The sequence below is a fragment of the Gambusia affinis genome, linkage group LG08 (assembly GCF_019740435.1).
Source record: "Gambusia affinis linkage group LG08, SWU_Gaff_1.0, whole genome shotgun sequence".
Classification (NCBI taxonomy): Eukaryota; Metazoa; Chordata; class Actinopteri; order Cyprinodontiformes; family Poeciliidae; genus Gambusia; species Gambusia affinis.
Window position 1 is genome coordinate 24,660,896 of NC_057875.1, and position 13,504 is coordinate 24,674,399.

The following is a 13,504-nucleotide window of genomic DNA, read 5'->3' on the forward strand; positions in this document are numbered from 1 at the left end:
GCCCTGACTACCTCTTGGTAGGGTTCACCGTGCTTCTCTCTAGGGTTAAAGGTCCTTTTTTTTGTGCAAAACATTGAGAGACACGTACCAGTGTGCATCAATGTGAAACCATTGTATAGGCAGCAGCACCCTCTGCTGCACCAAAAGGCTTACAGCACCTGGTATTCCCAGGCGGTCTCCCATCCAAGTACTAACCAGGCCCGACCCTTCTTAGCTTCCGAGATCAGACGAGATCGGGCGTTCTCAAGGTAGTGTGGCCGTAAGCCACAAGCTCTCCGGCCACAGCCTTTTGTAAAGCAGCACCGCCGCCTGGGATTCTACTCATTTTTCCCTGACTACCTCTTGGTAGGGTTCACCGTGCTTCTCTCTAGGGTTAAAGGTCCTTTTTTGGGGGGCAAAACATTGAGAGACACGTACCAGTGTGCATCAATGTGAAACCATTGTATAGGCAGCAGCACCCTCTGCTGCACCAAAGGCTTACAGCACCTGGTATTCCCAGGCGGTCTCCCATCCAAGTACTAACCAGGCCCGACCCTGCTTAGCTTCCGAGATCAGGCGAGATCGGCGTTCTCAAGGTAGTGTGGCCGTAAGCCACAAAGCTCTCCCGGCTAAAGCCTTTTGTAAAGCAGCACAGCCGTCTGGGCTTCTACACTTTTTGCCCTGACTACCTCTTGGTAGGGTTCACCGTGCTTCTCTCTAGGGTTAAAGGTCCTTTTTTTTGGGCAAAACATTGAGAGACACGTACCAGTGTGCATCAATGTGAAACCATTGTATAGGCAGCAGCACCCTCTGCTGCACCAAAAGGCTTACAGCACCTGGTATTCCCAGGCGGTCTCCCATCCAAGTACTAACCAGGCCCGACCCTGCTTAGCTTCCGAGATCAGACGAGATCGGGCGTTCTCAAGGTAGTGTGTGGCCGTAAGCCACAAAGCTTTCCCGGCTAAAGCCTTTTGTAAAGCAGCACAGCCGTCTGGGCTTCTACACTTTTGCCCTGACTAGCTCTTGGTAGGGTTCGCGGTGCTTCTCTCTAGGGTTAAAGGTCCTTTTTTTTGGGCAAAACATTGAGAGACACGTACCAGTGTGCATCAATGTGAGACCATTGTATAGGCAGCAGCAGCACCCTCTGCTGCACCAAAAGGCTTACAGCACCTGGTATTCCCAGGCGGTCTCCCATCCAAGTACTAACCAGGCCCGACCCTGCTTAGCTTCGAGATCAGACGAGATCGAGGCGTTCTCAAGGTAGTGTGGCCGTAAGCCAGCTCTCCCGGCTAAAGCCTTTTGTAAAGCAGCACAGCCGTCTGGGCTTCTACACTTTTGCCCTGACTAGCTCTTGGGAGGGTTCGCCGTGCTTCTCTCTAGGGTTAAAGGTCCTTTTGGGCAAAACATTGAGAGACACGTACCAGTGTGCATCAATGTGAGACCATTGTATAGGCAGCAGCAGCACCTCTCTGCTGCAAAAAAGGCTTACAGCACCTGGTATTCCCAGGCGGTCTCCCATCCAAGTACTAACCAGGCCCGACCCTGCTTAGCTTCCGAGATCAGACGAGATCGGGCGTTCTCAAGGTAGTGTGGCCGTAAGCCACGAAGCTTTCCCGGCTAAAGCCTTTTGTAAAGCAGCACAGCCGTCTGGGCTTCTACACTTTTTGCCCTGACTACCTCTTGGGAGGGTTCACCGTGCTTCTCTCTAGGGTTAAAGGTCCTTTTTTTTGGGCAAAACATTGAGAGACACGTACCAGTGTGCATCAATGTGAGACCATTGTATAGGCAGCAGCAGCACCCTCTGCTGCACCAAAAGGCTTACAGCACCTGGTATTCCCAGGCGGTCTCCCATCCAAGTACTAACCAGGCCCGACCCTGCTTAGCTTCCGAGATCAGACGAGATCGGGCGTTCTCAAGGTAGTGTGGCCGTAAGCCACGAAGCTTTCCCGGCTAAAGCCTTTTGTAAAGCAGCACAGCCGTCTGGGCTTCTACACTTTTTGCCCTGACTACCTCTTGGGAGGGTTCACCGTGCTTCTCTCTAGGGTTAAAGGTCCTTTTTTTTGGGCAAAACATTGAGAGTCACGTACCAGTGTGCATCAATGTGAGACCATTGTATAGGCAGCAGCAGCCTCTGCTGCACCAAAAGGCTTACAGCACCTGGTATTCCCAGGCGGTCTCCCATCCAAGTACTAACCAGGCCCGACCCTGCTTAGCTTCCGAGATCAGACGAGATCGGACGTTCTCAAGGTAGTGTGGCCGTAAGCCACAGCTTTCGGCTAAAGCCTTTTGTAAAGCAGCACAGCCGTCTGGGCTTCTACACTTTTTGCCCTGACTACCTCTTGGGAGGGTTCACCGTGCTTCTCTCTAGGGTTAAAGGTCCTTTTTTTTGGGCAAAACATTGAGAGACACGTACCAGTGTGCATCAATGTGAGACCATTGTATAGGCAGCAGCAGCACCCTCTGCTGCACCAAAAGGCTTACAGCACCTGGTATTCCCAGGCGGTCTCCCATCCAAGTACTAACCAGGCCCGACCCTGCTTAGCTTCCGAGATCAGACGAGATCGGGCGTTCTCAAGGTAGTGTGGCCGTAAGCCACGAAGCTTTCGGCTAAAGCCTTTTGTAAAGCAGCACAGCCGTCTGGGCTTCTACACTTTTTGCCCTGACTACCTCTTGGGAGGGTTCACCGTGCTTCTCTCTAGGGTTAAAGGTCCTTTTTTTTGGGCAAAACATTGAGAGACACGTACCAGTGTGCATCAATGTGAGACCATTGTATAGGCAGCAGCAGCACCCTCTGCTGCACCAAAAGGCTTACAGCACCTGGTATTCCCAGGCGGTCTCCCATCCAAGTACTAACCAGGCCCGACCCTGCTTAGCTTCCGAGATCAGACGAGATCGGGCGTTCTCAAGGTAGTGTGGCCGTAAGCCACGAAGCTTTCCCGGCTAAAGCCTTTTGTAAAGCAGCACAGCCGTCTGGGCTTCTACACTTTTTGCCCTGACTACCTCTTGGTAGGGTTCACCGTGCTTCTCTCTAGGGTTAAAGGTCCTTTTTTTTGGGCAAAAACATTGAGAGACACGTACCAGTGTGCATCAATGTGAAACCATTGTATAGGCAGCAGCACCCTCTGCTGCACCAAAAGGCTTACAGCACCTGGTATTCCCAGGCGGTCTCCCATCCAAGTACTAACCAGGCCCGACCCTGCTTAGCTTCCGAGATCAGACGAGATCGGGCGTTCTCAAGGTAGTGTGGCCGTAAGCCGTGAAGCTCTCCCGGCTAAAGCCTTTTGTAGAGCAGCACAGCCGTTTGGCCTTCAACACTTTTTGTCCTGACTAGCTCTTGGTAGGGTTCGCCGTGCTTCTCTCTAGGGTTAAAGGTCCTTTTTTTGGGGGGCAAAACATTGAGAGACACGTACCAGTGTGCATCAATGTGAAACCATTGTATAGGCAGCAGCACCCTCTGCTGCACCAAAAGGCTTACAGCACCTGGTATTCCCAGGCGGTCTCCCATCCAAGTACTAACCAGGCCCGACCCTGCTTAGCTTCCGAGATCAGACGAGATCGGGCGTTCTCAAGGTAGTGTGGCCGTAAGCCATGAAGCTCTCCCGGCCAAAGCCTTTTGTAAAGCAGCACAGCCGTTTGGCCTTCAACACTTTTTTCCCTGACTAGCTCTTGGTAGGGTTCGCGGTGCTTCTCTCTAGGGTTAAAGGTCCTTTTTTTTGGGCAAAACATTGAGAGACACGTACCAGTGTGCATCAATGTGAAACCATTGTATAGGCAGCAGCACCCTCTGCTGCACCAAAAGGCTTACAGCACCTGGTATTCCCAGGCGGTCTCCCATCCAAGTACTAACCAGGCCCGACCCTGCTTAGCTTCCGAGATCAGACGAGATCGGGCGTTCTCAAGGTAGTGTGGCCGTAAGCCACGAAGCTCTCCCGGCTAAAGCCTTTTGTAAAGCAGCACAGCCGTCTGGGCTTCTACACTTTTTGCCCTGACTACCTCTTGGTAGGGTTCACCGTGCTTCTCTCTAGGGTTAAAGGTCCTTTTTTTGGGCAAAAACATTGAGAGACACGTACCAGTGTGCATCAATGTGAAACCATTGTATAGGCAGCAGCACCCTCTGCTGCACCAAAAGGCTTACAGCACCTGGTATTCCCAGGGGGTCTCCCATCCAAGTACTAACCAGGCCCGACCCTTCTTAGCTTCCGAGATCAGACGAGATCGGGCGTTCTCAAGGTAGTGTGGCCGTAAGCCACGAAGCTCTCCCGGCCAAAGCCTTTTGTAAAGCAGCACAGCCGTCTGGGCTTCTACACTTTTTGCCCTGACTACCTCTTGGTAGGGTTCACCGTGCTTCTCTCTAGGGTTAAAGGTCCTTTTTTTGGGGCAAAACATTGAGAGACACGTACCAGTGTGCATCAATGTGAGACCATTTGATAGGCAGCAGCTGCCTCTGCTGCACCAAAAACTTACAGCACCCGGTATTCCCAGGCGGACTCCCTTCCAAGTACTAACCAGGCCCAACCCTGCTTAGCTTCCGAGATCAGACGAGATCAGGCGTTCTCAAGGTAGTGTGGCCGTAAGCCACGAAGCTCTCCCGGCTAAAGCCTTTTGTAAAGCAGCACAGCCGTCTGGGCTTCTACACTTTTTGCCCTGACTACCTCTTGGGAGGGTTCACCGTGCTTCTCTCTAGGGTTAAAGGTCCTTTTTTTTGGGCAAAACATTGAGAGACACGTACCAGTGTGCATCAATGTGAGACCATTGTATAGGCAGCAGCAGCCTCTGCTGCACCAAAAGGCTTACAGCACCTGGTATTCCCAGGCGGTCTCCCATCCAAGTACTCGACCCTGCTTAGCTTCCGAGATCAGACGAGATCGGGCGTTCTCAAGGTAGTGTGGCCGTAAGCCACTTAAGCTTTCGGCTAAAGCCTTTTGTAAAGCAGCACAGCCGTCTGGGCTTCTACACTTTTTGCCCTGACTACCTCTTGGTAGGGTTCACCGTGCTTTTCTCTAGGGTTAAAGGTCCTTTTTCTTGGGCAAAACATTGAGAGTCACGTACCAGTGTGCATCAATGTGAGACCATTGTATAGGCAGCAGCAGCCTCTGCTGCACCAAAGGCTTACAGCACCTGGTATTCCCAGGCGGTCTCCCATCCAAGTACTAACCAGGCCCGACCCTGCTTAGCTTCCGAGATCAGACAAGATCAGGCGTTCTCAAGGTAGTGTGGCCGAAGCCACAAGCTCTCCCGGCTAAAGCCTTTTGTAAAGCAGCACAGCCGTCTGGGCTTCTACACTTTTTGCCCTGACTACCTCTTGGGAGGGTTCACCGTGCTTCTCTAGGGTTAAAGGTCCTTTTTTTGGGGGGCAAAACATTGAGAGACACGTACCAGTGTGCATCAATGTGAAACCATTGTATAGGCAGCAGCACCCTCTGCTGCACCAAAAGGCTTACAGCACCTGGTATTCCCAGGCGGTCTCCCATCCAAGTACTAACCAGGCCCGACCCTGCTTAGCTTCCGAGATCAGACGAGATCGGGCGTTCTCAAGGTAGTGTGGCCGTAAGCCACTTTCGGCTAAAGCCTTTTGTAAAGCAGCACAGCCGTCTGGGCTTCTACACTTTTTGCCCTGACTACCTCTTGGTAGGGTTCACCGTGCTTTTCTCTAGGGTTAAAGGTCCTTTTTCTTGGGCAAAACATTGAGAGTCACGTACCAGTGTGCATCAATGTGAGACCATTGTATAGGCAGCAGCAGCCTCTGCTGCACCAAAAGGCTTACAGCACCTGGTATTCCCAGGCGGTCTCCCATCCAAGTACTAACCAGGCCCGACCCTGCTTAGCTTCGAGATCAGGCAGAGATCGGGCGTTCTCAAGGTAGTGTGGCCGTAAGCCACGAAGCTCTCCCGGCTAAAGCCTTTTGTAAAGCAGCACAGCCGTCTGGGCTTCTACACTTTTTGCCCTGACTACCTCTTGGTAGGGTTCACCGTGCTTCTCTCTAGGGTTAAAGGTCCTTTTTTTTGGGCAAAACATTGAGAGACACGTACCAGTGTGCATCAATGTGAGACCATTGTATAGGCAGCAGCAGCACCCTCTGCTGCACCAAAAGGCTTACAGCACCTGGTATTCCCAGGCGGTCTCCCATCCAAGTACTAACCAGGCCCGACCCTGCTTAGCCTCCGAGATCAGACGAGATCGGGCGTTCTCAAGGTAGTGTGGCCGTAAGCCACGAAGCTCTCCCGGCTAAAGCCTTTTGTAAAGCAGCACAGCCGTGCTGACCAAAAACTTGGAGGATGTGCTGGAGGGTTTAGGAGTTTTAAAAATGTTGCCTACTGGTTAATCTACAAGCTCAAATTAATACATCTCAGTCCAACAAGGACGACATAAATAACTCAAAGTGTGTATGATTAGGTGCGCTTCCAAGTATTAGTTAGAGGTCAATGAATAAGTGACGATCGAAGCGGGAAGACGCTGACGTTTGAATCAACGGCAAGTAATGGAGGAGTTTTTAAGTGCAGCGTCTTCGCTAACAATAGACGCTATTGCATTAGCAGCAAGTACAGACTAACGCAACCGGCTGTGCCAAGAAATCACACTACTCACTCATGGTTGGCTGCAATTTTTTTTTGCCATTTTTTTAATAAGCAGATGAAATTTTTCCCCATAGTTTTTTTTCCTCCTTACAACAATAAAGATGTTTAAATCATTTTGAAAAAGAAAACACAAATTGCACTTTATATATACTTAACTATGTCCACTTTTTTTTGCAACACTTCTTTTTTTCAGTTTTCCCTGCGCAAAGAAAAAAAAAACAACAACAAAACAAACAAAAAGACAGAACCGGGTGTAGCCTGTTGGGGGGAGGGAAAGAAAAATGTTGCCATGATTAATAATTGGTAATGAAAGGATAATATATCCTATTTATAACAGACTCTTTTTCCAACTAATGTACATCGCAATGCCATGATCATAAATAGTACATACACTGTGTATAAAAGAGGAACAAAACAACGACTGAAAGCGAGGCATGCCTTCCAGTGACAGTTACATTCACTTTTTCCTGTTTTAAATCCTTTTTTTTTGTTTTTTTTTGTTTTTTTCCCAGAATGTCATATGGAAACACACCACAAATATTACTGTGAAGATAACTGACCGAGGAGCGGTTTTGTTCTTTCAGCTCACTTCCAGAAGCAGATTCACTTTTTCTTTTAATCCTTACAGGTTTACAGTTAATGTATTTTATAACATTGTTTATTTATTTTAATTTTTTATAAAAAAAAAAAAAAAAGAAACAATTACAGTGCCTTGCTGAAGTACTCGCACCCCTGCAGCGTTTTCAGATCTTTGCCTTGCATCACGACCACAAATCCGGATGGATTTTATTTTCGGCTCCACAAATCAAACACAAAACGAGACAGAAAATCTCGTCGAAACAATCTTCGCTCGGATAAAACACACTGCAGTTTGGTGGCCGTACGGCGACAGGAAAAGCTCGAGGGGCGCGGAGGCTTTCGCAACGTACCGCAAACCGCTGAGGCCGGTCAGCTGATGAACACTGAGTGGAGTTAGCGAGATGACGTCATGGTATAGACAGAGGAGGTGAGGAAGAGTACGCACGCACGCGGAGCGGGTGGGATTAGTCGCTACTTGTTTTGGTTAGCAGGCAGATTAAATGCTACGTTTCACAGCGAGAACCCGGAGAGGAGAGCTAGAGAAGAGCTACGGTTAAGACGGGAAAGAGCGGAGCAGTTTGAGTGGCTCAGAGGAGATAATGGACGGTTAAAGTGTGTCGGTAAGCGCGAGGCGATAGGACGCCCCGCCCTCAGTTAGTGTGACCGGAAACGGTTGTCGCCGTTTCCGAGAGAAATCCTAGAGTGGAAAATGAGGGATAGGAGAGGCGACATATGCAAAGAAGTGAAGGAGATGTTAGAAAAAAAGAGAGAGAGAAAAAATGGCTTTCATCATAACAAAACATGACATCTTTGATATCAATAAACGCCTATGATACAGCAATATCGTACAGTTAACAAGAAAAAAATAAAATAAAATTCAAGTCCTGATGCAGTAACACTGATGTTTCTAAATTAAACCTGTGCTGAAAACAAAAAGGCAAGTACAAAAACACACACTTCCTGGCGGCCGGCCAATCGACACTCTATATTGACATACAGAACATCGCCTCTTCCCAAACTGGCTCCGGGAAAAACGGCCGCAAAGCGAGCGGCATCAGAACGGGAACGAAAGTGGAACCTGAATTTCTGACACTTCACTTTACGAAGGTAAAAAAAAAAAAGGACACAGATCAGGAACAATGGGGAGCAGCACTGGACTCTATGTACATTTACGTCCTCTGTAACATAATAATAATAATAATAACAATAATAATAATAATACAGTTTTGACAGTCTGTTCTAAGGGATGTAAGGACAGGAGTGGAGGAAAAGCGTGCAGCCTCTTGGTTGGTGTGTCCTGTGTAAACGTGATGAAAAGCACATTAGCTTGGCGCTGGTTCCACCAGTTCAGTCAGTATGGCTACATTTCTTCTCGGTGGTTTTACCCACCTGCTGAAAAATAAAGATGGGGCGTCGTAAGATTTGGCTTTGTAGGAATTTGTTTAAAGTAACACCGCCACCCCAATAGTATCTTTTCTTCCCCCTCTTGTTGTTCCTTTAAGCGACCCCTGGTACACCTGCAGGGGGCATAAAGTACTGAGATGTCCGAACTTCACATTGGTCTGCACAGATCATCAAGTCCGCTTCTCTTGGCCGTTTGCCGCAGCGTCCCTCCGCATTGTCACTCCCCCAATTCGCTCGGCTTCGACTGGGTCAGAGGGTGACGGGGATTGGGCAAAGAGGAGGGCCTCCGCACTAACCTGGAACCTTCCCATGATTCCCTTCAGAAACCGGCAGCAGTTAGTCTTCGTCACCCACCTCGTCATCACACCATAAACTCATTATTGCTGTACAGAACCAGCTGCTGTGGGCCCGGGCCGAAGTCCGACTCCCTCTGATGGCCTCCCGAGGAGTCGCGTGGCGAGCTGCGGCTCAGCCTGAGCCTGAGCCGAGTCTTTCCGGTCCTTTGGCCGTCCTCCGGTTCCGCCAGCGGGGCCCCCAGGCCGCAGGAGGTGAGCAGGGGCCCGGAGGAGGACGAACGGAAGCGGTAGTGGGGCGATGGGGAACCGGAGGCTATGGAGGAGAGGGAGGAAGAGGGCTGGTAGGAGGATGAGGTGGTGGAGGCGGAGTCGACCGAGTCCTGAGAGTCCGGCTGACGACGCAGAGTCCGTCTGGTCTTCGCCTCGGACTTCCTCGATCGATACGTCCCGCGTTCTGACGAGGACAGAGCAGAGGAATTGATAAAAGAAGCATAGACCTGCACCGAACAATGACGTACGTCCATTGCTCATGTAATGACGTTTTAACGACATTTTATACTGAATGTGACGAACAGGAATGAACCCAGAAAGGAACCTTGTGGGACACCAGTGATGAGTAAAATTGACATTTTTTGAGGAGCCAGAGAGGTGAGACCTAAACCAGTTGGTGACGCTAAGAGAAGACGATCTGACCAGTAGAATATCAATCAGCGTTTGCATGTAACTCCAGTGTAAAAAGCGCTTTGAGTGGCCAAAACGATTGGAAAAAGCTCTGTTCAGTCCAATTACCATTTACGGTTCTTTCCATCGACATGTGTTCTCCTCAGAGTTCAGCTCTGAGTCTCCATCTCCACTCATGTTTCTGTAGCCTAAATAAAAACCGTTTTGGTACCCTAGGAGCTGAAAAAAATTATTTTGCTAATGCAAATTACAGCACATTAATAGATAGTACTTTACTTAAGTAGGTATGAACTGATGATGGTAGGTTTAATACATCCCAGTATGTGCTTAAGTATTGTTTATATTCTGAGAAATCCCAAAATATTAGGAGAACTCAACAGCAGAAGGCCAATAACGTTTTTTCTGATGTGACTACCAATCATACACAACATAAATCATACATCTTTCTTGGGGCATAAAATATGCCCCAAGAAATTGCGCCCTAGGTTATTGTCCCCTTGAGCCTATTCTAAAGTCTGTATCAGTGTATAACACAAACTCACGCACCAGAGGGGTCGGATGTGGCTCCTTCCATTTCCATGGTGATGTTTTCAGAGCTGTCCGCTGTGCCGATGGATGCCTCTGATTCAGGCGTTTCGTCGTCGGACGCGCGTGGCTCCAACACCAACATCTCGTACGTCAGCTCCTCCCTGGGAGCACAAAGACGCAGCAAAGAATTGGCTTCATGGTTCCTGGCTCTGGAGCCTTACTCAGGCTTCATCTGGCATGTCGGCGTACTTCTCTTTCTGCAGACTCTCGATCTGCTCCGTGAGGATCCGCTCCTCCTGCTGCATGGCCTGCTGCTGCTGCTCGTTGATCCCCGTTTCTCCTGCTGCCTCCTCTCCTCCTCCTCCTCCTCCGGCTCCTCCCACTCCGTCTCCTTCTGCTTTAGGGCTCAGAGGAGGCGAGGGGATGTGGGAGCCGCTTTGCCGAACACGAACTTTGTTCTGTTAAAGTGTAGACAACACACACACACAAAAAAACAAAACACACAGAGGCGTAAACGTTTAGCCTGACCAACGTCTTTGTTGAAAGAGGCGGTAATAAAGCAGAGGAGACGGTTTGAGTTGCTCTAAGCTCAGCTTACGGTTTTGGACCACATGGTGACAATACAGACACACTGACCACACTTAACACCATCACTGCTAAAATCTAGGAGCGCTGCTGCGGCACACACACAAGCACTTCATCATAAACACACGCGCGCACATGAGTTACCTTAAACGTAGCTGTGCTGGGCTGCATGTTAGCATGTTGTGTGGCGGAAACGGGAGAGCAGAGCGATCAGTGGAGCTAACCAAGTCAGACTGATGCTCCTTCTGAGCGTACACAGCAAACACACACAGCTACATGGCAACGCAACAAGTTGGCTGGTTCCTAAACCGCTGCCGTGTTCCCACCTACAACATTCAGCAGCCACAAGGCTTAGTTTCAGGAAATTAATGCTAATGCTAAAAACAACGGCTAATATATTTGAACCTGTCAAGTCTGAGCTCAGTTTGACAATCCTTCCAAAAACTAGGCGAGGTCCAAAAGAACCGCTGCTCTCTACACTCGACAACAATGTTGACCTTGCCACCATCCTAAGAGCTAAGCTATGCTAGATCTTTACCAGGAGTCATGGGCTTTTGATTAGATGCGTCTAGAATTGAGATATTTGGTAACAAAAGACTAGGTGGATCTAGAGTAAAAGATCTCATTAACCTGTGGATCTTGGACCTTTCAACATGTTTTCATTCAGGTCTTCTCAGGTCCGTTGGTTTAATATGCCTACTGCAACTTTGAGTTACCGGCTTTTACGTCAACAAACACGAGTTTGAATGACCACTGGGACGGCTTCATATAATGTCAGTGTTAAGTAACGTTGAATGTCAATCGTTCATATTATTTTAGACTGATGGGCTGCAGTGCACCACCTGTCCACCTAAACACAAGGAACCAAAATATCTAAACAGACAAAAAAATAAAAATAAATCAGCCACTTAACAGAGAACAGCTGTCAATGGACGTCAACAGACAGTATGGGAGCGAAAAGACTGACAGGACAGGACTGGTGGTGGGCAGGCACATGGCGTGGACGGGGCATACATACCAGGGTGGCTGAGCGGGTAATGCTCATAAACCTAACAGCAATTAGTACAGGTTTCTGGAGGGGGAGGGATGGGGAAATGGAGGAAGGAAGGAAGGAAGGAAGGAAGGAAGGAAGGAGGACAGATCAGGGTTAGGGATCGCTGATGGGAGTCACATCAGAACGGCTTTGGTCAATTAAAGGGTAAGAAGAAAGATATATATATAGAAATCTAATGGCGTAATCATTCAGCTCAAAGATCTCCTGATCTGCAGGTCTCATTTTCCCCAACATTGTTTGAGAGACCAATAAAAACCCAACTCGTTGCTTTAGGAGCACATGACATTAATTCCTTTCATCAAACACTGAGAGGTCGTTTCTACTACTTTTTACCTTGCAGGTCCATTGGACAGTAGATTTTCTTAAAATCATACATGTTTTGTATTAGTGGCACTAGCGACGAGAGTCAGGAATTGGGCAGAGAGAGAAGAGGGTAAGATGTGCAGGAAAGGTCTCAAGGTCAGGTGTCGAACCCCGGATGAGTGCTTTGAGAAGTGACAGTGTCGGCGTATGGAGTGATGCGTGGTGCAGAGGAAGAGAGGGCATACGTCAACTGAAATCTAAACTAGGTAGAAAGAAAGATCAACCTTTTACTGATTAGGAATTTGCCTTGATTTGAAAGTAAAATATTCATAACTTTTCACAATTTGTCACGTCACAACAGAAAGTAGTGAGTAATTGCAAAGTGGAAAGAAAATAAGAAAATGACATGATGAATCTCAGTGAGTCAATATATTTAATACAATAGTGTCAAAATTCAATTGGTGCATGAGGGCTGTAATCTTTCAACCTCAGATACAACTTGAATTGAAGCGTAAGCATTAGCCTCTTCTAAATACCATGTTTGTGTAGCACTTTAGCTTTAGCTTCCTCTAAATACAATATTGGTGTAGCACTTTAGCTTTAGCCTCCTATAAATACCATATTGGTGTAGCACTTTAGCATTAGCCTCTTCTAAATACCATATTGGTGTAGCACTTTAGCTTTAGCTTCCTCTAAATACAATATTGGTGTAGCACTTTAGCTTTAGCCTCCTATAAATACCATATTGGTGTAGCACTTTAGCATTAGCCTCTTCTAAATACCATATTGGTGTAGCACTTTAGCTTTAGCCTCCCATAAATACCATATTGGTGTAGCACTTTAGCATTAGCCTCTTCTAAATACCATATTGGTGTAGCACTTTAGCTTTAGCCTCCCATAAATACCATATTGGTGTAGCACTTTAGCATTAGCCTCCTCTAAACACCATATTGGTGTAGCATTTTAGCATTAGCCTCCTCTAAACACCATATTGGTGTAGCACTTTAGCATTAGCCTCCTCTAAACACCATATTGGTTTAGTGCTTTAGCGTTAGTGGAGCTAATATTTATGTTTAGTGCTTTAGGGTTCGTGCAACTAACTTCTTAGCTAGCAGTGGCAAAAACATATTTATATTCTCTTCCTTCAGTTCCACAATTTTTCACCACTTTGTGTTGAAACAGTTCAAAGGGTGTGAAGACTTTACAAGGGATTCCAATCCCACAATATGCTCCTCACAGGTTAGCATTTAACTTCCAATATGTTTATTTTCGTCTCAGGGGTTGTCAGATTTTAAGCTGGGTATCATTTGTCTACATATAAAGACATATTTACACACGTGTTTAAAAATGTTTTTGGTTTTTTTTTTTAACAGTTTGGATGAAGATGTAAATGAACTCCTGCCATGGCTGAGTAGGAAACCATGCCAGCTGCTCATTGAGCAGAACACTGCTTCTGTTTAAATGATGAGTGTGGGGGAGGGCGGGACAGGTCCAGAAACGGCGAACATGACGCCTCATGA

The 13,504-nt window shown here is 47.8% G+C and overlaps 1 protein-coding gene, 16 non-coding genes and 3 pseudogenes across 22 annotated transcripts in view; all 20 read right to left on the bottom strand.

Moving 5' to 3' along the window:
* Window positions 1-146: 146 nt before the first annotated feature.
* Window positions 147-265, bottom strand: LOC122836312. The gene has a single exon (XR_006371477.1). It is a non-coding gene; the product is annotated as a 5S ribosomal RNA (ribosomal RNA).
* Window positions 266-474: 209 nt separating this feature from the next.
* LOC122836331 lies at window positions 475-592 on the bottom strand. Its single transcript, XR_006371495.1, has one exon. It is a non-coding gene; the product is annotated as a 5S ribosomal RNA (ribosomal RNA).
* Window positions 593-803: 211 nt separating this feature from the next.
* Window positions 804-924, bottom strand: LOC122836321. Its single transcript, XR_006371486.1, has one exon. It is a non-coding gene; the product is annotated as a 5S ribosomal RNA (ribosomal RNA).
* A 213-nt stretch (window positions 925-1,137) lies between these two features.
* On the bottom strand, window positions 1,138-1,256 carry LOC122836333. Its single transcript, XR_006371497.1, has one exon. It is a non-coding gene; the product is annotated as a 5S ribosomal RNA (ribosomal RNA).
* Window positions 1,257-1,461: 205 nt separating this feature from the next.
* On the bottom strand, window positions 1,462-1,580 carry LOC122836290. The gene has a single exon (XR_006371455.1). It is a non-coding gene; the product is annotated as a 5S ribosomal RNA (ribosomal RNA).
* Window positions 1,581-1,794: 214 nt separating this feature from the next.
* On the bottom strand, window positions 1,795-1,913 carry LOC122836291. The gene has a single exon (XR_006371456.1). It is a non-coding gene; the product is annotated as a 5S ribosomal RNA (ribosomal RNA).
* Window positions 1,914-2,124: 211 nt separating this feature from the next.
* LOC122836309 lies at window positions 2,125-2,243 on the bottom strand. The gene has a single exon (XR_006371474.1). It is a non-coding gene; the product is annotated as a 5S ribosomal RNA (ribosomal RNA).
* A 210-nt stretch (window positions 2,244-2,453) lies between these two features.
* On the bottom strand, window positions 2,454-2,572 carry LOC122836292. The gene has a single exon (XR_006371457.1). It is a non-coding gene; the product is annotated as a 5S ribosomal RNA (ribosomal RNA).
* A 212-nt stretch (window positions 2,573-2,784) lies between these two features.
* Window positions 2,785-2,903, bottom strand: LOC122836293. Its single transcript, XR_006371458.1, has one exon. It is a non-coding gene; the product is annotated as a 5S ribosomal RNA (ribosomal RNA).
* Window positions 2,904-3,115: 212 nt separating this feature from the next.
* LOC122836294 lies at window positions 3,116-3,234 on the bottom strand. Its single transcript, XR_006371459.1, has one exon. It is a non-coding gene; the product is annotated as a 5S ribosomal RNA (ribosomal RNA).
* A 213-nt stretch (window positions 3,235-3,447) lies between these two features.
* LOC122836295 lies at window positions 3,448-3,566 on the bottom strand. The gene has a single exon (XR_006371460.1). It is a non-coding gene; the product is annotated as a 5S ribosomal RNA (ribosomal RNA).
* Window positions 3,567-3,777: 211 nt separating this feature from the next.
* LOC122836297 lies at window positions 3,778-3,896 on the bottom strand. Its single transcript, XR_006371462.1, has one exon. It is a non-coding gene; the product is annotated as a 5S ribosomal RNA (ribosomal RNA).
* Window positions 3,897-4,107: 211 nt separating this feature from the next.
* Window positions 4,108-4,226, bottom strand: LOC122836317. Its single transcript, XR_006371482.1, has one exon. It is a non-coding gene; the product is annotated as a 5S ribosomal RNA (ribosomal RNA).
* Window positions 4,227-4,436: 210 nt separating this feature from the next.
* Window positions 4,437-4,555, bottom strand: LOC122836329. Its single transcript, XR_006371493.1, has one exon. It is a non-coding gene; the product is annotated as a 5S ribosomal RNA (ribosomal RNA).
* Window positions 4,556-4,766: 211 nt separating this feature from the next.
* Window positions 4,767-4,876, bottom strand: LOC122836350 (annotated as a pseudogene).
* Window positions 4,877-5,085: 209 nt separating this feature from the next.
* On the bottom strand, window positions 5,086-5,204 carry LOC122836341 (annotated as a pseudogene).
* Window positions 5,205-5,413: 209 nt separating this feature from the next.
* LOC122836298 lies at window positions 5,414-5,532 on the bottom strand. The gene has a single exon (XR_006371463.1). It is a non-coding gene; the product is annotated as a 5S ribosomal RNA (ribosomal RNA).
* A 204-nt stretch (window positions 5,533-5,736) lies between these two features.
* LOC122836340 lies at window positions 5,737-5,855 on the bottom strand (annotated as a pseudogene).
* A 214-nt stretch (window positions 5,856-6,069) lies between these two features.
* Window positions 6,070-6,188, bottom strand: LOC122836311. Its single transcript, XR_006371476.1, has one exon. It is a non-coding gene; the product is annotated as a 5S ribosomal RNA (ribosomal RNA).
* A 290-nt stretch (window positions 6,189-6,478) lies between these two features.
* LOC122835965 (unconventional myosin-IXAa-like) overlaps window positions 6,479-13,504 on the bottom strand; it is a 158,271-nt gene continuing 151,245 nt past the window's right edge. For 2 of the 6 annotated variants that reach the window (XM_044125475.1, XM_044125473.1), the window contains exons 35-38: window positions 11,646-11,699; window positions 10,292-10,500; window positions 10,061-10,203; window positions 6,483-9,287 (exon numbers count right to left, since the gene is read on the bottom strand). In XM_044125475.1, coding sequence (XP_043981410.1) covers window positions 8,899-9,287; window positions 10,061-10,203; window positions 10,292-10,500; window positions 11,646-11,699 — 795 coding nt within the window. In that variant the 3' untranslated portion in view covers window positions 6,483-8,898. Of the gene's footprint in view, window positions 9,288-10,060; window positions 10,204-10,291; window positions 10,501-11,645; window positions 11,700-13,504 lie in introns of all 6 variants that reach the window. The other 4 variants (XM_044125478.1, XM_044125477.1, XM_044125476.1 and 1 more) reach the window with 3 other exon arrangements.